Source organism: Drosophila persimilis, unplaced genomic scaffold (genome assembly GCF_003286085.1).
Source record: "Drosophila persimilis strain 14011-0111.01,24,50 unplaced genomic scaffold, DperRS2 tig00000000-arrow-pilon, whole genome shotgun sequence".
NCBI classification, from domain to species: domain Eukaryota; kingdom Metazoa; phylum Arthropoda; class Insecta; order Diptera; family Drosophilidae; genus Drosophila; species Drosophila persimilis.
The window spans coordinates 10,391,826-10,416,448 of NW_020825288.1; the positions used below are offsets into that span (position 1 = coordinate 10,391,826).

At 45.7% G+C, this 24,623-nt stretch overlaps 5 protein-coding genes across 5 annotated transcripts in view; all 5 read left to right on the top strand.

The window, feature by feature from the left end:
* Window positions 1-3,048: 3,048 nt before the first annotated feature.
* LOC6588596 (L-dopachrome tautomerase yellow-f2) lies at window positions 3,049-7,725 on the top strand. The gene is made up of 3 exons (XM_002013140.2): window positions 3,049-3,099; window positions 5,905-6,727; window positions 6,807-7,725. The coding sequence occupies exons 2-3, from the start codon at window positions 5,919-5,921 to the stop codon at window positions 7,597-7,599; spliced, it is 1,602 nt and encodes a 533-aa protein (XP_002013176.1). The 5' UTR covers window positions 3,049-3,099; window positions 5,905-5,918; the 3' UTR covers window positions 7,600-7,725.
* Window positions 7,726-10,335: 2,610 nt separating this feature from the next.
* Window positions 10,336-12,359, top strand: LOC6588382 (protein yellow). The gene is made up of 3 exons (XM_002013141.1): window positions 10,336-10,368; window positions 11,039-11,234; window positions 11,299-12,359. The coding sequence occupies exons 1-3, from the start codon at window positions 10,336-10,338 to the stop codon at window positions 12,357-12,359; spliced, it is 1,290 nt and encodes a 429-aa protein (XP_002013177.1).
* Window positions 12,360-12,632: 273 nt separating this feature from the next.
* Window positions 12,633-13,982, top strand: LOC6588414 (protein yellow). The gene is made up of 3 exons (XM_002013142.1): window positions 12,633-12,977; window positions 13,036-13,423; window positions 13,486-13,982. The coding sequence occupies exons 1-3, from the start codon at window positions 12,633-12,635 to the stop codon at window positions 13,980-13,982; spliced, it is 1,230 nt and encodes a 409-aa protein (XP_002013178.1).
* Window positions 13,983-16,086: 2,104 nt separating this feature from the next.
* On the top strand, window positions 16,087-19,235 carry LOC6588631 (microprocessor complex subunit DGCR8). The gene is made up of 5 exons (XM_002013144.2): window positions 16,087-16,723; window positions 17,117-17,314; window positions 17,369-18,348; window positions 18,407-18,661; window positions 18,721-19,235. The coding sequence occupies exons 1-5, from the start codon at window positions 16,489-16,491 to the stop codon at window positions 19,006-19,008; spliced, it is 1,956 nt and encodes a 651-aa protein (XP_002013180.2). The 5' UTR covers window positions 16,087-16,488; the 3' UTR covers window positions 19,009-19,235.
* Window positions 19,236-21,154: 1,919 nt separating this feature from the next.
* LOC6588579 overlaps window positions 21,155-24,623 on the top strand; it is a 43,166-nt gene continuing 39,697 nt past the window's right edge. Inside the window, exon 1 of the mRNA XM_002013145.2 lies at window positions 21,155-21,507. The gene's annotated coding sequence lies outside the window, so the exon portion shown is untranslated. The remainder of the gene's footprint in view (window positions 21,508-24,623) is intronic.

The following is a 24,623-nucleotide window of genomic DNA, read 5'->3' on the forward strand; positions in this document are numbered from 1 at the left end:
TAGTGGCTACTGTAATGGCTACATATTCTCGACTTATAAGTAGGTTGATTTATTGAGTCGAATAATAACTCCCCAACCGCAGCCGTGGCTAGATTTCGTTGGATACTACGTGCATTGGAGGATACAGATACTGATCATCTGGAGGGTACGGGCATGGGTATCCGCAATCGGCTGGAAATGAAAGTATGCGCCACAAGGCGGTTAATGTTGGCCATTGTTGCCGAGGCTGTGGCTGTCTGGCTGTCTGGGTGTCTGGGTGTCCGATGCTTGTGGTGGGAAACCGGCTGTTGGCACACCTTCTGCGGAGGTGGAGCCTTCAGCCACACAGCTTTAATTGGTTTAATGGTCTGCATTTATAGAAACCAAAGCCGAGCACTTAAGGAGGCCCATTAAAAGCGCTTAGAGCCAGCATCGATATTAGTTGATTGATATTTCGGCGGCCGAATACGGCACTTAGAATGGTTAACACCTAAGGTCCCAGCCAAAATGCCAGAAATATTTACCGAATTCATCAAGACCTTGTCCACACTGCCACTGCCAAAGCTGGTAATGAAAGTGTCAACAGGCTTCAGCACCAGCACCAGCACCAGCTTCGGCCACAGCACCAGCTATGAGCACTCGGATTCGCAATGACTTAATTGAGCCCACATTTGTGCGAGCAGAATGCACAAATGAAGCAATTGGACAGTGTCGATGACAAGGCATGTGGGGAATGCTTGGTGATGTGAGGCCGAAACATATTTAAAGTTCATTTCGTAATGGCAGCAATGAGAGGAGATACGAGTTCTGATACTTCGGATGCAGACAAAGATTCGAGCCAACATGCGACGATGTGGCTATTAATCTTCAAGTGTTCATCGTCGCCGAGTCATATAGAGCAGACCCCAGACATGCCCAGATTTTGTTTCTCTCTATAGATCGGCTACTTTCGAAACGGCCACGCGACTAACGAGCGCCGGTCCAGGGCGTTGTTGTGAAAGGAAATGTGTTGTGATGCCTTTGACAGCGCTAATATCTATGAAGCGCGGCATGCCCCGGGGGCAGGCGCAGCCACCTACGTTTCCGCCCGTCTCGGGTGTCGTAACGGTCAAGTGCAGAAGGCATGCGACAGGCCCATGCCGGGCATAGGATTACATGGACTTTTACGTTATTGGCAGCGCGTTATGTCACTCACTGGCTAATCGTACCGTATCGCATCGTGTGGCACTGGCCAGTGGCCACAGCCTTGAACTGCGCTTAGAACCGGTACTGGTACTACAATACACACAAATTATATATTTAGATCGTAACTTGGCATTAAGTGGGATGTGGATATTCTCCCCAAAACCTAAACAACAAAATTAATACCACAATTCAAACAATTAAAAAAAGAGAATCAAGAAAAGTGAATGTCCAGCGGGGCTTGGCAGTGGTTGAACATTTTTCGGAACACTCCGGAGTCCCGGCTCCCTAACATAATAGCACGGGCAAATAAGGCAATTATCGGATATGCTACCCATATCTATATTTATATCCCCATCCCGATTTCGTATGCAAACTGCGGATATTTTGGTCAACTAAACAATTCCATGTGTCACAATGCAAACAAATGCCGAGGCAATACAGTTAATGTTAACTTGGCTAATTCTGGCCGCAAACCAGTTTGGATACTCGTACCGTTGTTGTCTCGCTGCCGCTGCCGCTGCCGTTGCCTCTCCGGCTGCAGTCACCTCTTTTGCATAGCCCCCTTTTAGCGGCGCTTTTCACGTATTTGGGTTAGCTCCGCGGAGGCTGAAAATTGTGCAGAGAACCTTTCAAGAGCCCGGACCCGAATCCGAATCCCAGTCGGGCTTTCCATTTTCAATCGAGAGCAAACAAGTTGCTGGCTGGACTTTCACCTGCCTCTGCCTCTGCCTCTGCTCGAGATCGTTCAAACATAAATGGGCCCGTGTCCCCATCCCCATCCATGTGCTGTTACGAAACCCAGTTCCAGTTAGCTAACTCACATTGGATCACCTGTCCTGCGCCAGTTAAGCCATAAAGCCAAGTAAAAGGGAAACCGACTAAGCCCACATTTCGATTGATTTATTTTTTTGATTCGAATTGAACAAACTACAAACCCCCAAAGTAGAACACAGAATGGGTAAATGTTGTTAGACAATTGACATGGCTATGTCCAGGCATATTTAACTAGAGACTCGATTCAGCACTGCATTCTGGACTTCAGGCTCGCTAAATGGTGCCACACTGTTGACGAGTAAGCGTTCACAATACAATTGTCTGTAAAAGGCCAATGTCGGGACATAAATCTTAGCTTTGATTCGGCAATTAGTTATCCAGGGGATAGGATGCAGGATGCCAATTTACAATTAGTAATTTAACAAAAATAAAATAATAAAATAAATCTTCAATTAAAGTGAGAACGCCTTTGGAACTGGTTGCGGTATTTTAATTGTCGTTCGAATACATTTAATTTATAGCTTTCGACACTGCCTGCTTTCGGCAGTACAATGGACTCTCTCTCCCTCCATTGACAAAACGGCCGTCCGCGGCTTTACTCGTAAATACCCGAAATTCGAGAAAAACATAATCAAATATTTTATTCGTTTTCATTGTTTCGCTGATGGCGATAATGAACTTGTAAGGAGAGCAGCAATTGGTTAATTGGACCCACTAACAGCTGAATTACCACAATCTGCCACCAACTCCAACCGGCCAGAAACTAGTTGCTCTAGCAACAACAACAGCAACAGCAACAGCAACAGAAACAGAAACAATCACAAAATACAAATCATAATGCAAATGTGCGGAAGACGTGCCGCCAGCCACAAACATTTTTCACGCCGTCCAACGGAGCGTATGAGCAATTGGTGCACCAGTGTCCCTCCATGAATATAAGAGATTCGAGCTGAGCTTTATAGTTCAAAGCATCAGCTAAAGCTAGACCCAAGCCGGAGCTGGAGACCGACTTCTTGTATGATTTAGAGACACTCTTATAAAATTCGGTGCGCCTGCCAGGCGTGGCGCAGTCGCAAAACGGCAACCGCAGCGCTCAGACGTGTCGCGGCGATCAGATCGAAAGCAACAACATCCACAGGCCCCAACCGAAAGTGTCTCAAAGTAAGCTAATGCCAGATGGAAATGTTGTATCAACAGCCGCAGCGGTGCCACAAATCGGCCTGGCCACCAGACAAAACACAACAAAAGACTGAGGCAACGAACTGCAACTGCCACTGCCAGCGCCACTGCAGTGGGGCACGTCGCGAAGTGCGGTTTCCAACGGTTAAAGTGCAAATTGTTATACATTTAGTTAGCTCTTCGGTCCGCCGCCATTCGGTTCGATTCAGCTTGGAGGCCCCAACAATGCCACACTCTCACCAATTCAATTCCGAAAGCCTGCAAACGCCTTAGGCCATACAACTAATTGGCCAATCGATAGGCACTGCACAGCCAAGGGTAGACCGCGATTGCGCACTTGCATTCTACATTATTGCCCAAAAGTCGCTTCTCGTGTGTGCGTGCCCAAAAGAAGACTTTGCTTAGTCGGAGAACGGATCGGAACGGAACTGTGTTAATTAGGTTTGCTTGGAAAACGCATTTTTCTGTTGCCAATTAAAATCGATCGCAGCCAAAAGTGTAACTGTTGATTTATATGGATATACCCTGCTCATACCTTTGCTGATTTAGAAATGTTGGACATAAGGAAATTGAGATCACGTCAGCATCGGCACGTTTGTATTTGCTGTGGCGCGACCTTTTCTGCTTGCAAAAATCCGCAATTTACAAGCAGGTGCTAATTCACCTTCGCAGCTTCCGCTCTTCCGCTCGGCCCTACCAGGGGATTGCCTAATGAGAGCACCAAAAAAAATCACCAAATTCAAATGCGATCAAAAGTGATATGTACACAACTCAATTGAGACGGGCATTTAAGCCTTTTTAACCTTTTTGGCCAGTGTGCCTCGCCGGCACGGCCTCAGTCTCAGTCCCAGGTCCATTGTGAAACGCGTGAGAATGCGTTCGGATTTCGGCGTTCGGCGTTCGGCGACAAGGTGCAAAACAGATGCGGATAAGGCAACACCATGCGAGTACTGCCACTCGTGCTGGCCGGGCTGAGTGGCTGAACTCATTTCAGGTCTCGGTTCTGCCGAAAAACCCACTTAATTAGCCGCAGCGAGCGACTTCTGGTTGCATCAGATCTGCCACTTGTATTGTCTCCGAGGGATCTATTAGTAAATGGTCGGCCGAGATGAAGCAGAAATCAAAACGTACAAAAATGTATGAATTTCTTTTGTTAACCGACAGCGTGATTAATGCTCGGAATACCTGTTGAAATGCGCCGAACAAAGTGTGGTATTCATAGGTTATTCATAGGAATATCTTTTAATTTTCCTCAGCGATTTCTTTCGTGCATCCAAGCCATTAGCTTCACTCACTTTCGGCTCGTTTTGTTAGGGGATTTAATAGGTAAATTGAGCGAAATTCATTGGCCTGCCACAAGTCATCAACATGGATGGCTATCTAGCGAAGTGCGAGCACTGCTCGTAAAAAATATAGTAACTAATGTAAAGATCGAGCACTGTAAAGTGGCAGTGTGGCCCGACTCGTAAACGGTTTGTTCCGCTTGCGTCTGTCGTCATGACAATCGGGCGGTGCCCCTGTCATTGTCAGGTCTAATCTTGTCATAAGTGATATTGTCATATTTCCCGAGCAGTGCAAGGTTTTCTTCTTTTACTCGGGATTTGGGAAATTGTCTCGGTTTCCGCTTGGCGTTGCACAAGAGTTGCGTAAGGAGTGCCAGCCAGCTCGTAGAAATAAATCTTTTACATGCGTGTGCCGCCGGCTTCAGCCTTGACTTTTTACTCTTTTATATAACTCATCAACTACGAAAATTCAATTATCTTTAACTGCTTGTCGAGGCCCAGTCGGAGCAACTCGCGGCATGCGGCATGCGGCATGCAGCATGCGGCACGCGCCGAAGAAAGTTTCAGTCCACTTTCTGCGGCCGCAAACGAGTCTGGGAGTTGGCCCGACACTAAATAATGTGTAAGCCTGTCAAAGACAAATTGGCCAAAATATTCAAATGCCCGGCCTCCGCGTAGCCATTCCCAGTGCCAGTTGCCCGGCTCGCGCAGCAATTAAAAACGCATGGGAATCGACTCTCGCAATGGTATGGAGAGCGTGACTGGCGTGTGAAATCGAAGCACACACACACACACACACACACAGTCACAGACACGTCAGTTGCAGATGGAGACAACATATAGTATCTGGTGCATACGTCGATTGCTGCTCACCGAGCAGCCACACATCCACCCAGCCACAGCATCATTTGAATACAATAACCAGGGCCAATCTGGTGCTGTCTGCACACCGGCTTCGGCTTCGACTTCGACACCGGAATTGGCACATTTACATGCAATCTGTATTGGTCTCAGCATCTGCATACTCGTACTATAGGCTATGGATATAGAAACGTTTAGAAAGGGTAGCCAGACGACAGTTACCGGTTTCGCTTAGGTTTATAGAATTGTCTGGGAATTCTATGCAATGGGTTATGGCATTGTATGCAGATTTTAAAGTACAAATGTTCTAAAATACATTCCTCATCTGCAATTGTTAATCATTCAACAGCACGATCCAGGGCTACTTATCTGATTGATTATTCAGGTAGATATGGCGTGTGGTTTCAAAAGATTATTCAAGTTTTTGCCACTTTCAATGATCGCAATTTTCATTCTGGGAACTTTTCCAATTCCGTTTTCCTTCAACGGTGATTGAAAAGTCCGGAAATAGAAAATATAAGTCCGCTGGTACGAGTAGATAAGCTCGAGCCCGTACCCAGTAGCAGCAGAAAGCTTTTTAACCTGAGACTGAAAGGTTCATCCATCAAATAATTTCCGATTGGCTTCGATTTGATCTTTGCAGACACCAATCTTGCCATGCTCAGGATCCTTGCCGTAGTACTTTGTGCGCTCCTCTGGCCGGCCAGTCGGGCCCTTACTCCTGGCCTGCAGGTGGCCAAGCAGTGGAAGCTCCTACGCTACAACTTCCAGCCACAGGCGCCGGTCAACGATGCCAACTTCTACAGCCCCCAGAACGTTCTCATCACGGGAGTGGCCGTCACGGATAACCGCATCTTCGTGGCCACTCCCAAGCTGTTTACCGGCGTGCCCTCTACCGTGAGCTGGGTGTCCAAGGCGGAGTTCGGTGACTCACCCACCCTGCAGGCCTTCCCCGACTGGTCCTTCTCCAACACGGGCCGCAGCGACTTCAACTGCAGCGACCTCATCCTGACCTCGGTCTACCGCCTGCGCCTTGACTCCTGCAACCGCCTATGGCTACTGGATGCGGGGGTGTCCCGCTCGCTGGAGGACTACGAGATCACCTGTCCACCCAAGATACTGGTGGTGGATCTGGCGACGGACCGGGTGGTGCGTCGCATCGATTTTCCTCCCGAGGTGCTGCGCGGCGAATCGCTCTTCACCAACATGGTGATCGACGAGACGACGGCCAAGACCTGCGACGATGTGTATGTGTATATCACGGACACGGTGGAGCCCGGCATTGTAGTCTACGACAGCGGCAAGGACGTCACTTGGCGAGTCTCCCATCCGGCCATGTATCCCGATCCCGACTTTGCCCAGTCCGAGATCCTCAACGATCGCTTCGTCTTGATGGATGGAGTTGTGGGCTTGACCTTTGACGAGCGCAAGGGAGTGGTCTATTTCCAGCCTCTGGCCACCGATCGGTGAGTGCCTCATCCCAGCCAGATCTCAATCTTTGCTCTAAGCCTAGGGTTCTCCTTATCCCTTCCCGTTCGCTTCTAGTGTTTTTTCGGTGCACAAGAATGTGCTGCGTGCCGGACCACTGCCCGACGGAAAGATGCTGGACGTGAAACTGGTGGGCAAGAAGTCCTCCCAGGGCATCGGCCTGTCCGTCTCGCCCTTCGACAGCAGCCTTATCTTCAGCCCGCTTAGCGAGACGGCCATCGCCTCGTGGAACCCCTCGACCAACCAGCAGTCGGTTCTGGCCTACGACCGCGACCAGCTGCAGTTCGTGGCGGATATAACCACCACTCGCTCGGAGCCGGGCGTCATCTACGCCATCTCCTCGAAGTTCCACCGCTTCTTCCTGAAGAACCTTGACCCCAACGAGTTCAACAACCGCATAGTGCGCCTGGAGCTGCCCTCCGGCTCCCTGTTGGGCCACCACCTGGCCCTGCCCCCGGCCCCCGCGCACAACAGCCTGCTCAATTACGGCCTCTACAACACCCACTCGCAAGCCTCCACGAACGCCCTGCAGACGTACTTTAGCAGCCCAGCGCTGACCACGCCCTTCACAACCAAGACGCCCTTCAGATTCGAGAGTGCCGGCGTCGTCCAATACGGCGTGCGGAACCCCTTCACGGCGCTCAACCAAGGCGAGGCCTTTCCGCCCAGCAAGGCCACCCGGGACAACTACCAGCGCTCCTACCTGGACACCCTGGTGGGCACCACTGCGCCGGCGGCACCTACGAGATTGGTCTCGGCCCCAACGCCCTACACGACCCGCCACAGCGGATATTACTATCAGCGCGGGAAGCGGGAGCTGCAGGCGGAATCGGATGAGGAGGAGCACTAACCGTAGTCCGCAATCCGCTTGAGGGATATGCTCGATTTGTGTTCACGATGTGTATGTGCAATGCCACGCTCTGCTGATGTAAATAAACCTTTTTTAAATGTATTGATTAAATTAATTTAATGAAAATTGCCTGAGAAGCTGCATTTTAAAAAAGGGTGGGGCAAACGTGTGACTATCACTTCCACTTCATATTTATTTGAATTATATACTTATGTTTTTTTCTGAATCAGAACACTTTTTCACGCTATGTCCTCTAGAAAAATTTCTCTTAGTTTTTTTCTTTACCATCTGCGCTTTATGTGTGACAAATGTGGCCAATTAAGTCAACTACTATTTATTACTTTAAGCGGCGACACTTAAACGTGGATTATTTTCGCATTTGCATATGTTGAATGGGAATGTCAGAGCCAGAGCTCCACTCATTGCTCATTAACTTCGATAGCTATCTTTGATGTTGAACAAGTCTACTAGCAGATGCGCTGCACATCATATCACGAACAGGGTAGTAGAGATAGCTAATCATTTAGTAGTTAATACTCTGGTTTCCGGCATTCGGAGTGGTTTACTTATACCTCTTGGATAGATTTTATATTTGGAAGAGTTCAATTTGGAGAATATCTGCCAATGAATTTGATCTGAAAATAAGACCATCTTTTTTGGGTGCGGCAAAAAGAAGAGTTCCAGCAAAAAGGCAGACGCACGCACAGCCAAAAAAAAAAAATATTCTCCTTTTAATAGTCAATACGAAAATACATATTAAAGTCGAACAGAATATATGCTACGTGAAAACAAATTAGCTGGCCAGTCTCCATTCAACGTTTTTCGATAACAATCGTTGTGTGACTACTATTATCAATTCAAACCGGCTGTTGGCAGGCGTTGGAGCAATTAAATTGAATATCTGGCGCCGGGCAGTAATTGTAATTAATATTTGGAGGCTCTGGCCATGTTATACGAGCGTAAGCGATTATTGTCCAGTCAAGTAGCTGGATTTTGCTAAGAGATTTAAAAGTTCGAAACAAACCATTTCGACAAAATAGTGACACATTTCACAAAATTCAAGGACCATTCTAAAAACAATTGAGTAAGATTGGTACTTGGCAGACATCAGCTCATTCTAACACAACTCAACGTTCTTGACTTTCAGTTCTTCAACATTGCAGCAGACGTTGAGTAGGAGGCAGTTCTGAAGGCTTACCAGGACTACAAGGCATTGACAGGAGAATGGATGCAGGTCACATTCCCAGGCGCTATGCACGATGCTTGCCAGAGAACTGTGACTTCGGTTCCACCTTGAGAATGAAATCTTGATGGTCTAAAGATGCGCTCAAACGAGAGTTACTACAATATTTTGGTAATTGTATATTCATTTTTGTAATTTCCAATTAATACGAACAACGACGAAGAACGAACCCACCCACCCATCAAGTCTTCTGGCGGGAACTATTCTGCAAGCGACAGAGTGTGACCAGGCAGCAGTGAGCTTACCCTCTGAATTGATTCCATTATTGAACGACTAGCTAGTTATACTGCGCAGTCAGCTATGTCTTGCTTATATGTTAATGAAGCTCAAAGTGTTTGTGAAAGCGATTCGTAACTAAGAACGATATTCTTCATTGATTGCCAATTTGAATTTTTACTTTCGCAATAGTAGAATGGTGTGGGTCTGGTGTCTTCTATAGACATACTATAAGTCGATACTATGCAAAATCTCCCCAGCGTAGACTCTTCCAGCAATTTGACCAGAAAACACATCACAAATATAAACCAATTAGCACAGAAATCTACCAGCTGAGCCTGAGCAGAGAGATGACTAGAGCGTCGGTATGCCTCAGCAAAGCATTTGTCTATAGGCTTGTGGCACCGTACCCCGCAGCACTTCAAAAAGTCTCTTAAGCTGATAATATATTTATAAATTGTAGTCCCAAATGTGTGTGCTTAAAATCTTTCTGAAAATGCAATAAAAATTGAATTACTTTGTTCAAGATTTAGAATTGAATACTACTATATTAAATTGTTATCTCATTTCCTATTTACTAGTCTGCTCGGCATATCGAACCTTATCTTATCCCTTCTCAGTACAAGCGATACTTGCCGGCCCTATCGCTGGACACCTTCTACAAAATATCGGCATATCTCCTACTCGAAAATGCTTTAAATGATTTGTAATATTTTTGCACATACGAGAATGCTAATTGGCTCAACCAATTTTGAACATCAAATCTGATGCTCGCAAAAAAAAAACTCTTGTCTCCTCATAACAGATAAATTGATTTTTTTTTCTAGTTTTATTAAACAAAGTTAGATTTAATTGAAACCATTTCATGTCTGCTGCACTCGACTTCGACATTAATGGGGCGTGAAACGACAGCAGAACAAGTTTTTGTAACTTTGTACGATTAATTCCTACATATTTCTTGTTTTGCGGTTATTTCGGAGTGTCGTGCGCCTCCGTAAAAGTATTTTGCATGATAGAAACCTCGGCACCGGCAGGCAAAACCATCAAAGCCCCATGAACCATAAACGCTCAATGGTTTATTCATGATTGATTGGATATTTATGAGTTTGGTTAGCTAATAAGCTGATAACAACTTCGACTTAAATCAGGCCTGTCCATGGCAATATGTCAAGACTTTGCTATCTGAAACACTGTAATTTCAGATGTTGTTTAAGCCATATTACTGGGCGGCATGGGCCTAGGCTTCAAATACAGTTTCGGATTAATGTTTTTATAAAATGGATTTAAATATTCAGATGTGCATCATCCAGGTAGGTAATTTTATTCAAAATTTGAATATTCTATTTTTTATTATTAAACAGAGAATAATTTAGATAGCTCAAAAATAAATGGATCAAGTTTTTTCGGAAATTCTTTGCTTTGTCTGTGACAAACTTTTGGCCATAATTGAAGTACCTTCGACTAGGGTATAAAGATGAGACTCTAGAAAGAAGAGCAAAAAAAACAAAGAGCTAAAATATAAATTTAAAAAAACAGGTTGGAAACGAGTATGCTATACGAACTGTCTTTTGTTTTTGTTATTTCGCAATTTTACGACTCTTTCAATAACTGGTGAATTAGTTCAATGCGAGTAGCCTTCGAGTAAGGATCTCTCACTGGTCGGACTGCGAAGAGAAATATAAAATGTAAAGTTCATACAAGTTAATTTTAGATAAGTTGAAGTCAAGAAAACAAACTGTCCATTTTTGGAGGGATATTCTTGAAGGAAAATGTATCAACAATTAAAATGGTTTCGTTGGTGTGATATGATTTTGATTCTCCAAATTTTGTGGCAGTGAAGCGTGTGTCAAGTTAGCACTATTTCTTGCCTCTTTCCTCAATCGTACATATACTATTTTCCGATCTCTCCGTTTTTCTGACTATTTTAGGAATATTTTACCGTTTGCTCTATTGGCCCTACTAAGTCTGACCACGGCACAGTACTACACTCATAGGCCAAAACCAAGCCAGCCAACATTCGAGCATGACCAACAGTACAAGAAGCTGTATAGGGTGTACGAGTGGAAGAACATCCAGTATGGTTTCCCCAGTGAACGGGAGCGTGAGGAGGTTCTGCGAAGTGGTCGCTACAATCCCGACAGTCCCATACCCATCGACATAGATGTGTACTACCCGCGTAAGCTTTTCAAGAATTTAAAAATATAATTGCTTAAAGTATCAATCTTGGATAAATCTTCCAGCTCAGGGTGGGGCAGTGCGTCACTTCATCACGACCCCCCGTTTCGGCCAGGGGGTGCCATACTCCCTGGCCTATGTCACTCAGGTGCAGCGGGAGAACGGCAGCGAGATCCAGGCGTATCCCAGCTACGACTGGCACAAGACCCATGGCGGAGACTGCGATGGACTGACTTCCGTGTATCGAGTGCACATCGATGCCTGCGGGCAGATGTGGATACTCGATAGCGGCGAAATCGAATTCGTCCAGCACTGTGCACCCCAAGTTGTGGTCATCGATCTGGCCACCAACCAGCTGATACACCGCTACCGTCTTCCCGAGGACACCTTTAAGGCAAAGGTCAGCAGATTCGTAACCATCTTGGCGGACATTCAGGACCCTCCGCCGCAGGGAGTGTGCAAGGACGCCTATGTGTATATGGCCGATCCCACGAGCAAGGCTATTGTCGTATACGATGTAAAGGGCAACAGATCCTGGCGCGTGGAGAACAAGTTCACGTACCCCGACGCAAGGTTTGGCACCCTCACTGTGGCCGGGGAGAGCTTCGAGCTGTTGGACGGAGCCTTCGCCTTGGCCATAACTCCCAACGGGCTGGGCCTGCGTCGTCACCTCATCTTTCATGCCCTGTCAAACGAACTGGAGCTTGCCATACCCTTGGACGTGCTCCAGAATTCCACACGATGGCAGCAGGGCATCAGCTCATCGCTGCAGGAATTCGTAACCCTTGGAAGAAGAGGTGTGCAGTGCGGTGCCCATGCTGTTAGCAGGAGGGGCTTCTGGTTCTGCGGCTTCCTGGAACCCATCGGCATTTTCGGCTGGAATATACAGACACCATATGCCAGGCCCAATCTCCAGCTGCTCGCTCTCAACCCCGACACCTTGCAATTTGTTAGTGGCATGAAGATCGTAACACGGCCCAGCGATGGCCAGGAGGAGCTATGGCTTCTCTCGAATCGTCTCCAGAAGGTATTTGGCGGAACCATCGACTACAAAGAGATCAATTATCGGGTGCAGCGCTGCGACGTGGATGACATGCTGCAGGGACGGGGCTGTGCGGGCTCTTAGGCTATGTAAACAATCTGTAAGCCTCCATAAAAGATGTCTATAAATCTCAAAAATATTCCCGTTCCCTTCGAGGGTGTTTGCTTGACCCTTGTGTACCTGAATGAGCGACGCCGATGACCTTTGTTTATGCTCTCGACGTCGCCTATTTGGTCAATTAGGGTCTGTTAGCGGCGAACAGGCTAACACCTTTTCAGAGCCTTTTCTACCTGCGCGTCAGTCTTCACGCATCGGCTGAGCGGTTTGGACGAGCTCTATCTGCTTCTCTACGTTTAAATGTCGAGCATCCAAAGTATTTTGATCCTGCTGGGAGTTTTCTGTGCGGTGCAGTCCCAGAAATTGTTTGTGAAAGAGCTCCATACACTACACCAGTGGACGAATATTAGTTCGAGCCACCAGTTCCTCCCCGTGGATGTGGACATCGAGTACGGAGATGAGGGGAGGCACCGCACCTTCCTTACTATTCCACGCCTGAGCCTGGAAACGCCCTTCACATTAGCCACTGTGGTCGCCAGTGACAACGAGCTATTGGAGAATCCTCGCCTGGAGGCCTACCCCAGTGCAGAGTGGCATATTCTACCGAATAACTGTTCCGGCCTCACCTCTGCCATAAGAACCTTCGTGAGTGAGTCTGAAAAGATAACCATTCAAGAGTTCAAGACATCCATCTTTTCGGCAGATCGATGAATGCTGGCGCCTTTGGGTGGTCGACTCGGGGCAGGTGAACTCGCTGCAGCTGTGTCCCCCTCAGATTCTCACCTTCGATTTGGTCAAGGATGAGCTGGTGCAGCGGCACACATTACCCCCACACGCGTACACGCCCAGCGTGTCGATCTTCACGGCTCTTGTGGTGGATCTGGTGGAGAGCGGGGCACCAAATAAGTGCCTGGGTGGCAAGGCGTACGTATCCGATGCCTGGGGCTATGGCCTGATCGTCTACGACTCTCTCAGCGGCAAGTCGTGGCGCATAGAGCACGATTCGATGAAGCCTGTGGAGCGCCTTACCCGCTCCAGCAACTCGCACGCGGGCATATTCACAGTAAGCTTGAGCCCTAGCGAAGCCGAAGGTAAGCTTCATCTTTTGATGTTAGAAGAACTCCTTTTATAATCTTGGGTCGGTATACTGCAGATCGATTTTTGTACTTCCACACTCTGAATGGCTTAAATGAGGTCGCCATTCCACTTTCTCTGGTCAATAATGAAACTGTTTGGCAGTCCGCTAACTCCAGCGAAGTCAAGGATCAGTTCCGAGTACTCGGCACAAGAGGCATTCAGTGCGAATCGGAAGTTATGGACATCTCTGGCAATCTGTACTGCAGTCTCATTAGCTTGGGAGCTCTCATTAGCTGGGAGGAGCACTCAAATTACACGGCGGATGACCTGCGGGTCGTGGCCTATAACCCGCAAAAGATTAAGTTCGTCACTGGCCTCAAGATCAACCGAAACTCCAAAGGCGAGGAGGAGCTCTGGGCCCTGAGCAGCGAGCCGAAACTTTTTGTCGGTGGCACATTGCGGGAGAATGAGGTCGAGTTCCAGATAATTGGCTGTCGCACCGCTGACCTGCTTGCCAATACTCCGTGTACGGTGGGGGCTGCGGAGACCACGCCCACGCTCACGCAAGTTTAGATGTAATATAATTTTGAAAAGTTTTAAACTGTATCGATAAGAAGTAGCGATATCTCGCCTTTAAAATGCTACCATTTCAACAATCCATTAAATTTCATTTGTAACATAGGGGATATAATAGGGGAACATTAATTGGCTGGTTTTTTTAATTCTCGCGACTTTGGCAGTCGATAGAATCGATGTCGAACTGTTTCTTCGAATCGGTAATGGCTCTCTTTTACGCTCTCGTTGAATCGATTATTGAATCGGTAGCAACGATGAGTTTCTTTCTATATACGGATAGATTGGTTCCTGAAAAACCGAGTAAAAAAAGACATTGAGCGTATGCAAAAATATTTTACTGGTTCCTTGTCTCTAAAACATATTGATCATTTCGGGCCGCTCTATTCGAATGAACGGCCGCAGACCCAAAATGAGTTTAATCAGATGATTAGTTTCTTCTAACTTTCTCTGAAGTGGTCTCCCAACACGATTCTAATTCAATTTATAGAGAAGGCGACGACTTTAATCTCAAAGATCCATCAATTGCTCAAGGTTTTCATATTGACTGGCAACCATCTCTTTTAGATGTGATGCCCCAATATAGAAAAATATCTATGCAAAGAGATGGATTTAAATAAACGCGAAAAGTACTTTATATGTGTACATACGTATGTGTATAAATTATTCATTTTTATATATTCTGGCATATTTAATCGGAACTGGAAGGTGAGCATGATCCTCTATGGTGGCCGGCCACCGAGTCATAGATTTTATGTGGCAGTAATGGGATCATACTACCTTTTGGCTTCCTTGGTTCTGGGATTTTTCTAAATGTTTAATCCGAGTTTTTTCCGCCATAATGTGGACCAGCTCCTGCCTGGCGATCATAGCGCTCCGATCCACTCCACTCTCTTCTCCTTGAGTAGCTTCTTCTCCGCTTTCTGCTCCCCTTTGTAAGAGTTTGAAGCAGATTTGGAAGCCAAGCTTCTGCTTGGCATCCAAGAACACTGCATGCTCCGAAGTAACTTTTCGTAAGGAGAAGCTGTTCGAGGCAGGTATAATTTTGCTGCCCGCGCTATCACTTGTGAGTCGCCAAGAGTAATTTTTGCAGAATATACAATTGCAGTGTTCTGTATATAAAATCCTTAGATCAACTTTTATCAAAAATTGAGCGACATTGTCAAACCACCAACATTCGGCATCATACAGTAAAGTACATATATTATAGAATTGAGAAATTGTTTCTCATCCCATGGTATCGGGATGGAGGTATACACACAAAAAACTTATCAATTGCATGAGATAAAGTCTTTAGTAATGTTTCAAATCAGCTTGGAAAACGGAATTCGAATATTTATTTAAGAAAATAGGGTATAGAGATGTACAAGCAACAAGTGTTCAAATGACGTAACATTTCATGCTTACTTACGTTCCATTACATTCCATATGCTGTGTTCTTTGTTGAAACCTTATTTTAAGCACGATATAAGATTGGCTTGTAGAAAATTGATTTATTAATCGGATCAAATTACGTGTTCAGTAATTTATAGTAATAATATTCAACCGAATACAAAAAACGGGCAATATGATGGATTTGAATACAAATAATTCGTCAGTATATTTAAGATATATATTAAAATTTGGGACGTTGCGAATCTATGTATATTGATCTAAAAGAACAATTTACACACAGTATTATTTTCCGCCGTTTATCTCAAATTTTACTTGTTTAAATTGAGGGGGGTCTAGTGGGCTAAGTTCGTTTTTTCATCGGTATATATGCGGTATTTCTGATGGTCAGACGGTCTGCTAATTTTGAATGGGCAATAAAAAAGTGTATGGACAACAGGCAAAAACAACCAAGTCAAATTGCAAGGCTCGTACGAACCTCACCTCGCGTGTGACGACATTATACCCTGAGACAAAATCGGATTTTTGACTTCAAGGTATGTTAAGCAAAAAGGTGGATTTTACGTTTTGCCCACTGTCCATAACCTCTTATCCTCCCATTATGTAGCAAATGTGTAGTTGCCGTATAATTGCCATGTAAATGTAAACATAAAAAACTTATAAGTTCGCGGTGAATTGTTTCTTTAATCAATAAAAGCAATCTTTATTAAGCAAAAAGTTAATAAAAAGTTGAATAGGCATTTGGAGGCACGTGCGGAAAGTATTGCTTTGGTGGTTTGTGGTGATCTGTGGTGCAACATACACAGAATCCATCGCATCGCATCGCAAAAGCCGCTTCCCACGGGCGCCCCAAACCACTAACTCCGCAAAAAAAAAACAACAGAAAACCCACAAGAACTTGGTTGGGATAGCTTCGGTTTATCCGGTTCTTTCCATGCTCCAATAAAGAAACGTGAAAAGTGTACAAGTTGGGGGTCTCTGGCTTAACCAATGTGGCACTTCCAATGAAAAATCAATTACAAGTCGTTGGACGTTCTCAGTATTGGTTATTGGCAAGAAGAGCCCACAGGCAGCTATAAGAGTTACAATTGTAAAGATAGATTAGCGCTTAAGCATGTCCGAGGATGCAGAGACCATGGCACAGGAGTTGCCGGCTCCGGCAAACAGGAAGCGCGCCCGACTGGAGGATGAGGAGCAGGCGCTAAAGGTTGCCGGCTTCTCGCTGAGCGCCATTGAGGAGATGCGACAGACGCGCGACGCCGAGCTGCAGAGCGAGTCCATGGACCAGCAGCTGCGCCAGTTCCAGGTGCTCGACGAGATAGGCACGGCCAGCGATGAGGATGAGTCAGGTGAGTGAGGCGTATGCGAGGTGATGTCTGCCGCAGGTCTTATCTCGCTCTCGATCTTCCCCGGAGCAGAGCCGCTTATCATTGAGCAAATACAGGAGGCTGATAAAAAAGGCAAACTGTAAGACAAAAAAAAAACAGATTCAGATTTCTTTCGGAGGTGTACCTGGCAGGTGCAATCGCCTTGGCGATTTCTGTAACAGTTCTTGGGCTGATCTCATCATGCGCATGATACCCATTGTCCGGCTGGAGTGGCCCTCGAAGACAGGTACTGCCAGGAATAGAAAGTCCCCGATAGATTCCCAGAGGATGAGTCAATCTTTTGTGGTGGCCCTACTTCACATCCCCCAGAAATGCAGCTTATATAAATAATCTTTGTCTCCCTCTCACTGCTAGAAGACGAAAATAGCGAAAAGCTGACAGGCGAAAACGGTGGCGATGACGAAGATGCTGGCGATGGTGAGGGCGATGAATACGATTCCTCGGACTTTGATGACGACGAAATTGAGAATCTCCTGGATGAGAAGCTGCCTGATGAACTGCGCGAATCCAAGCGACCCAAATACGAGCAGCGCTTCAAGACCGTAATGGAAGGTAAGTGAGCATCCGTCCAGCATAGGCCGAAAGTGATCCTTCATTACATTACAGAGAAGCGTCACAATCACTTCGAGGTGCTGCCCGAGGGTTGGGTGCAAGTGACGCATAACAGCGGTATTCCGCTCTTCCTGCACCGTAAGACGCGCGTCTGTTGCGCCTCTCGGCCGTACTTCCTGGGCACCGGAAGTGCCCGCAAGCATGCCGTACCATTGGGGGCTATACCCTGCCTAAACTATCGTCGTGCTCTGGATGAAGAGGCCGAGGCTGAACAGCAAATCAAAGAGTCCACCCCGCCGGCAGGCGTTTGTCCCATTGCTGCTGTTGCCAAGGCCGCTGATGAGGAACCTATGGCTGTGGAGGGTAAGGAGACAAGCGAAGCTACCACAGAGCCTACGACGACGACTAAGCCCAATGTTAAGAACGAGGCAGAGCCCGAGACACTTGCCGCTGTGATACCAGCAGCAAAAATCGTCACCGTCAAGGAGAACACACAGACGGAGTCGGTGACTCCGGACCAACTGAATGCCTACTGCCAGAAGCTGTTCAAGTTCAAGGTGATCCGTGTGCTGCGCTTCCGCAGCTGGAATGCGCGCCGCAGGTTCACCAAGAACCGAAAGCACATCAAGAACATCCAGAGACCCACTCTGCCCGATGGCACGAAGCTTATCAAGTTCCCCATTCTGGCGGCTAGCGGCGAGGGCAACACCAATCCTCGTGCGCGCAAGGAATGGATCATGAACCCGAACGGCAAAAGCTTTGTCTGCATCCTCCACGAGTATGTGCAGCACGCCTTGAAGACGCAGCCCACCTACGAATTCAAGGAGTTGCAGAATGCGGCGACGCCCTATTCGGCGATCGTTTCGGTGAACAATCTGAAGTATGGTACGGGCTATGGCACCAGCAAAAAGCAGGCCAAGTCGGAGGCGGCACGAGAGACCCTGGAGATTCTCATACCCGATGTCAAGGACAAAATAACGGGCAACAAGGACACGAAGGGCGCCACAGCCAAAAAGGGACAAAGCGATCTATCAGTGAGTGCCACAAAATCAATAACACGAAGAAGGACAATTACTATTCAAACTCTTTTAGGTATTCGATGATATCCGGATTGAGGATCCCCGAGTCACCGAATTCTGCAACAAGACGACAGAGCCTTCTCCCAATGCCATTCTCCTCACGTGTCTGCAGCGTAATTACGGCAGCGATGTGCAAATTAGCCAGGAGATTAATCGGACGGCCAACAACAAGAACGAGTTTACCATGACCGTCGGCAAGCACACCGCCAAGGTGGTGTGCAAGAACAAACGCGAAGGCAAACAGCTGGCCTCGCAGGCCATCCTCCAGGTTGGTATTAGCGGCTGGCTGGATTCAAATGAACCCATCTTAAATTTGATTCTTGACAGATACTGCACCCGCACATCCAAACGTGGGGCTCGCTATTGCGTTTGTATGGCAACAATTCGATCAAGACGTTCAAGGAGAAAAAGCTAGAAGAGCAGGAGATCACCGTGCTGCAGAGCAAGGCGGCAGTGAATCAGCCAAACTACGCCATTCTCGAGAAGCTCAAGATGGAGATGCTCAAGCTGTCCGCCAAGCAGGAGAGCGTCCTCACCATGGGCACCTTTGTCCCTCCCAACGATGTCGATCTGCCCACATCGTCTGGCTCCAATCTGAACAATGTAGAATTATAGCATACGGGAGCATCCTCTCTAAAGAGATCTGGCCTCTCACCCTCATGACAAGAGCTCACATCTACCAGTCTGCCAGATTTATGATTATAAATATAAAATTTACGACAATCGCGACACCATTCTTTAAATTCCCATGAATCCATTCAAATTGGGTTACGTCAAGACAGATATTTGATAGCTATGATTATGTACGAGTAATTCATTTAGATTGAGTCTTGTTTAGATAATAATTTCAAGATCATAATAAATAGTATTTCCATAAAGATTTCCTTGAAAGGGGTGGTTATAATGCTGCTTCTACTGACTGGAGCTTCTGTATGGAGTGTGTATATATTTTTAGGCGGTCTTTAAATGTAATCTAAAGTCTGTTTTTCTGTTGATTCATATAAATTTCTCGGTCTCAAATACATCATAACAGCTTCTCTGGCAAGAAATGTGGGAAAAACTACGATAAGAATAAATACTACTTCCATATAAGGAAGCATCTATATTTTTTGAAAAATATAGTTTAATGTTTAGACATCAATTATTATTATTTTATTTCTTTATTTGATGTAAGAAATTGCTTATAATGCTAGTCTAACATGAGGTCTTAATAGGGCTAGCTTCCAGGGCCATCGACTGTAGAGGTTTTTGAAAATATGTCGTAAGGCCGGAATTTTAGGTTTGGTTTGGTCTCATTCAAATTGCTTTAATTCACTAAATTATAGTACTAAAATATCAGTCCCAAATTCTTGTCGAAAAATCTTCGTTAGTTTTACTTAATGTAAATCTTCATATTTTCCACTATTTCAATCAAAAATCTCTCAACAATACCCTATAGTTAGGACCGATCTGCAAGGGTATCTAAAAATGCGGCCGCACAGAAGCTCTTATTTCTAATCTTTTGCATCGTCTGGGAAATTTTAAAACTGTTAGCATACCATTGACCTTTAACCAATTTGGGGAAATGTTTCAAAGGCCTTATAAAATAAAAAATGAAATATTTACATGGCCATTAGAGGTGCTTGTGGAGAACAGGGGGATGAGTGGTGGGTGGTGGGGGTTTCAGGTGAGTTGATGTAAATATTTCAAATGTATGTGTGCGTGCATCCACGAGTATATGGGTCCACGTTTTGTTTGTATGTATGCGTGCAATTATTTAAAAGACGATGCAGTCATAAATTATGCTACATTTTCATTTCATTCTAACGTTTTCCTTTTTATAGCATTCCAACGAGCACACACACACACACACACACCCGTACAAGCTCATAGAGAGAGCCAGAGCGAGTAAGAGTGCCACAGGGAGGGAGGGAGAGGAAGAGAAGAGCTACGTCGCATTTGGCAGCACTGGCATCCACGAGTATCGTTAACTGCGCATCGAAAATCGCGCACGGAGAGAGAGAGAGACTGAACAGCAGCCATGCTGGAGATGGGAGATGAATGTTGATTTCCAACCTCGCGGCGCGGCGCCACAGTCATTTCTACAGGCATTCAGATGGATACTGCCACTGTATCTGTATCTTCAGTACTGGTTTGTTGCGTGGCGAGTGAAAAAGTGTCTGTTCCGGTGTTCCGTCGGATAGCTGGAGATCTGAACTGTGTGTGTGGCTCATGGTCTGCGATTTATAATTAAATCACTGTAACAGGACATCACAAAAACAGGGAGATAACGAGGAAAAAATAGAAAAAGCCCCCACCAACATCCCAGCATCACTGCAGTGGAAGTGTCCGCTCGGCTGCCAAAAGCAAAATCACTTTTATTGACATTCATCTTTGTCGCCTGTCGCCCGTCGCCTGTCGCTTGTCGCAGTGTTGGTGTTGGTGTCGGTGTCGGTGCCGCTGTTCGTCGTCGTTGTCCCTATCGTGGTACCCTTCGCTGTTCCCTTTCCTGTTATCCTGTGTCCACCCCAGCTCCCGGTATATCGTGTGTCGCGTGCTGCAAGTGCGTGGTTTTGCCAAATCTCCGGATAAAGCGGTACACACACCGTGCCGTGCGGGAGGAGAGACCAGAGCAGGAGAGACACGCGTGTTGCGTTTGATTTTTCGGTTAACGGCACAAAAATTGGGTCTCGCTAAGAGTCGCACATACACCACACATACACGACAAAAAAGAAAAACGAGAAAATCGGGTACACATCTCTCGTCTGCCAGGCAGAGGCCAGCATCCTCGTGGAATCGGTGGAATTCTGCTGCTCTTCTGTCGCATGCATATGTATGTATTTGTGTGTGTGGGGGGGAATTGGAATCGTGTCTAATGCATTTGGCCCGCTCTTGGCCACCTCTTGGCCCTTGGCCTAAGCAATTCAAAAATATGTAAATTATGTAAAATTCGATTGGAATTTTTGTCAACGAATACGGCAACATCAACAGAACAGCCACATGAACATCATTGCCAGCAGCAGCAACAGAGAACAGAGAACAGGAAGAAGCAGGGAGCAATATAACGCGAATAGCAGCAACGGAACAGAATAGGAGGAGGAACAACAAGCCAAAGAAGAGCAACTGTCATAGCAGGTAAGCGCTGAACGGGAAAGGGTATGTGGAGCGGAGCGCATTAGGCGCCAAGTGTCAGCGGAGAACGTTGGAAAATTCAATAATCCGCCGTAGGGCGCCCAATTGCCTTCTACTCCATGGCCCCATCTGTGGCCCCCACCCCATCACCAAATATACATGTGTACGGTATATGGGTATACGGTATATACGGGTATATGTATGCGCTTTGGCCTGGTCTACTCTGCTGTTGCCGGCGCTGTTGCCGACGTTTTCGCCGTCTGTTGCGTCCCCAAAAAGTAGGTTGACTTTCGGTCTGGTCCCCAGTCTGTTTGGGTCTTTGGTCTCTGGGACTATGTTTTGAATGGTCCCTGGGTCTGTGGGTCTTTCGATGAATCTCTGGGTCTCTATTGCGCGCTGGTCTCTATTTCGCTCGTCTATTTTTGCGGATTTTTTCTCAATATCCATTCAGTATTCAGTTTCAATTACGGTCTCGTTTTCACCTTCTAGTTAATTTTTAGCGAAATTAAAGAACAACAAGGAACAATCAGCAAAATGTTGACGAAATGTGTATTTGTTTACTTAGCTTAAGACCTACCCTCCCCACCCATCTCCTCACTATAAGCCCCGCAAAAAGTAGCCACCGGAATGGTCTTTGAAGTCTGATACGCAAATCCAGGTAATACGACCCGCGGGGCCCCCAGGCATCACAAAAAAGAGACAGCCCCCCCCCAACCCCAGGGTACCAAATTCTAGGAGGCATACACCCGTTTTATAGACCCTTCTTAATACGTTTCCTTTTCTTTTTCGCTTCCTTGGCTTTCGCTTTTCATTCATCAATATTTCAAGCAAAATATTTTCTTTCAAGTTTTCCTCAATTTTGACCCGTCCGATACAGTTTTTGGTATAAAAAGAGGTTCATTTCAAAATATACACCCACATGATGTCCTCAAATTTGATTAAGGCAGCGCCAGCGCATTGTTTCAGATTTTGATACTTTCACTTTCTTGTTTTAAGGCTTCTATAAAAAAAAGTTAATTTAATTTAAGTCGTTTCTTATAACAGACATAATTAAATAAAAGGGTATAAAAAGCTCAGCAAAGAAGATACAATTCTGAGGCGTATAAGCTATTTGCAGACTTAATAGGCATTAAAAGAAATTTTTACCATGCAAATTTAGATTTGTCTTATAATAAAAAGAACAAGGCCTTATTTTGGCAGTGGGAATCTTTAATTCTTAAGACCTTATAACAGCTATTCTATAACCTTTAACAGAAAGTCAGCAATTTTTTGCCTAAATTATATTTAGAAATAGGTATTCAATTTTTTTTTTAAATTTTTGTATTTTTGTCAATCATTTTTCTTGATTTGAGAAAATGATATCCAGTTTTTCTACAGGGAAATATTGTACATACAAATTGTATTTCTGAAAAACAAAACCAAAGGCATACAACTTTATAACTAATCATTCTTTCTTTGCCCACAAAGTTGATGATAAACTGAACGAATTTTTTGATTGTAAAAAGAGACATGTAAATGTTTCTCTTATGCAATTTATATTCCCAAACAGAGGCACACCAAAAAGTCCGCTTTATTTTATTTTATCTTATTTTATTTCTGATAATACCGACATTCCTTCGAAAGTTTGTTTTAATTAATATTCCGAAATGCAAAGCAGAAGAAGAAACCAGACAAACAAAACAAACCAAAACAAACGAAATTATTTAAGTAAACGTGAAACTTGGCAACCAATCTGGAACCCCAAAAACCCTGGGCCTGAGCTTAGCTTGGGACCCTTTCCATTTCGTCACCACCCACATTCACGGGGTTGCAATGGCAACCAACCTTGGGGGAAAGATGTGGCACCACAAGGTGCGTGTTCTTTGATGTCTGATAAGCAATGTGACACCTTCGGCTCAATGGATGACCGACCAGCGAGCGGCCCAATTCGACAGCAGCAGCCCAATCCCAATCTATCTGTTGGGAGCGGTGGGGGGCGGTACTTAATAATGCAAATACCCACAAAAACTTTTGTCTTCCATCAGACGTAAATTCCAAAAGGGGGGGCTTATCAAATTCTTAGAATGGCTTTACACACAAATAGAAAAGTAAGCCAGAAAAATAGCACTCGGTTTGTCGTTACTTCGAGGGGTCCTGCTGCTATTCCTAGTCCTGTGTGGCAGGCTGGCAGGCAGGCAGGCAATTTGGTTGGGTAACAAATTATCAATGGCGAGGAAAATCAATAAACATTAATCTTTGGCGCGATTTTGTCTATATCCCCACATTATTTGCATAGTTAATGGCCGCCACAATGGAGGCCGCCCGACGGGCATTTAACTCTGGCTAAGATTCGTTTTAATTGGATCGACAGAGCCAGGCAATGGCCTGGCAGGTCAAAAATTATTGCTCAGAACAGTGCCTACGTGGTTGGCTGCAAAAACTTTAGTTATGATTCGGGGATTGACAGATATTACTTCTCTATTCGTTCGATGGCTGAGATGAGAGATGAAAACAGTTGAAGCTTTGATTTATTTGCAATGAAATCCGACAATGGATTGATTGTGTCTGGCCTTAAGCACCGCACTCGAGGCGACTGTGGCACTCAACCCGTTTCGGAGTGTAAGCCTCTCAAGGACCACCGGTAAGAGGTGGCAACAAAGAAGTATTAATGATGCTCAAGCATTTTCATCGATAGGTAATTAACATAGATGGTGTGTAGGTGTAGATGTTGGTGTGTGTCCAGTGGTACCCTTCAGCGGCCTCAAGACAGAGGAAGGCAGGAGAAGATTGAATCTCTTGTACAACATGTCGTATACATAATGTATAAATGGGGTTTTTGTCTGAGGCACTAGGCACCAGGCACCATGACATGTGTGTTTGCCATTAAGAGGAAAATGAAATGAAATGAAATGATTCTGCTAATAGACCCAAGGGAGGCTTGCCTTTTGATTGGATATCCTTGGACGTACATCCCCACCCATACAGTCCCCTCAGCATGCGAATATCCATTTATACATTGATATCGCCACCCACCCCTCCGTAAAAGCAATCCCATCTAAGGGAACTTTATCCCATGAAATTAAAATTTAATTTCAATTAACTTATCACATCGTTTGCCAGCAGCCGACAACCGACACCCG

Bases quoted from the DNA above. Each gene is read 5' to 3' on its own strand.
- LOC6588414 (XM_002013142.1), top strand. From the start codon at position 12,633: ATGTCGAGCATCCAAAGTATTTTGATCCTGCTGGGAGTTTTCTGTGCG. The intron at 12,978-13,035 runs GTGAGTGAGTCT...TCTTTTCGGCAG, and splicing joins CCTCTGCCATAAGAACCTTC to ATCGATGAATGCTGGCGCCT. The intron at 13,424-13,485 runs GTAAGCTTCATC...GGTATACTGCAG, and splicing joins GAGCCCTAGCGAAGCCGAAG to ATCGATTTTTGTACTTCCAC.
- LOC6588596 (XM_002013140.2), top strand. From the start codon at position 5,919: ATGCTCAGGATCCTTGCCGTAGTACTTTGTGCGCTCCTCTGGCCGGCC. The intron at 6,728-6,806 runs GTGAGTGCCTCA...GTTCGCTTCTAG, and splicing joins CAGCCTCTGGCCACCGATCG to TGTTTTTTCGGTGCACAAGA.
- LOC6588631 (XM_002013144.2), top strand. From the start codon at position 16,489: ATGTCCGAGGATGCAGAGACCATGGCACAGGAGTTGCCGGCTCCGGCA. The intron at 16,724-17,116 runs GTGAGTGAGGCG...TCTCACTGCTAG, and splicing joins CAGCGATGAGGATGAGTCAG to AAGACGAAAATAGCGAAAAG. The intron at 18,349-18,406 runs GTGAGTGCCACA...AAACTCTTTTAG, and splicing joins AGGGACAAAGCGATCTATCA to GTATTCGATGATATCCGGAT.
- LOC6588382 (XM_002013141.1), top strand. From the start codon at position 10,336: ATGGATTTAAATATTCAGATGTGCATCATCCAG. The intron at 10,369-11,038 runs GTAGGTAATTTT...ACCACGGCACAG, and splicing joins TTCAGATGTGCATCATCCAG to TACTACACTCATAGGCCAAA. The intron at 11,235-11,298 runs GTAAGCTTTTCA...TAAATCTTCCAG, and splicing joins CATAGATGTGTACTACCCGC to CTCAGGGTGGGGCAGTGCGT.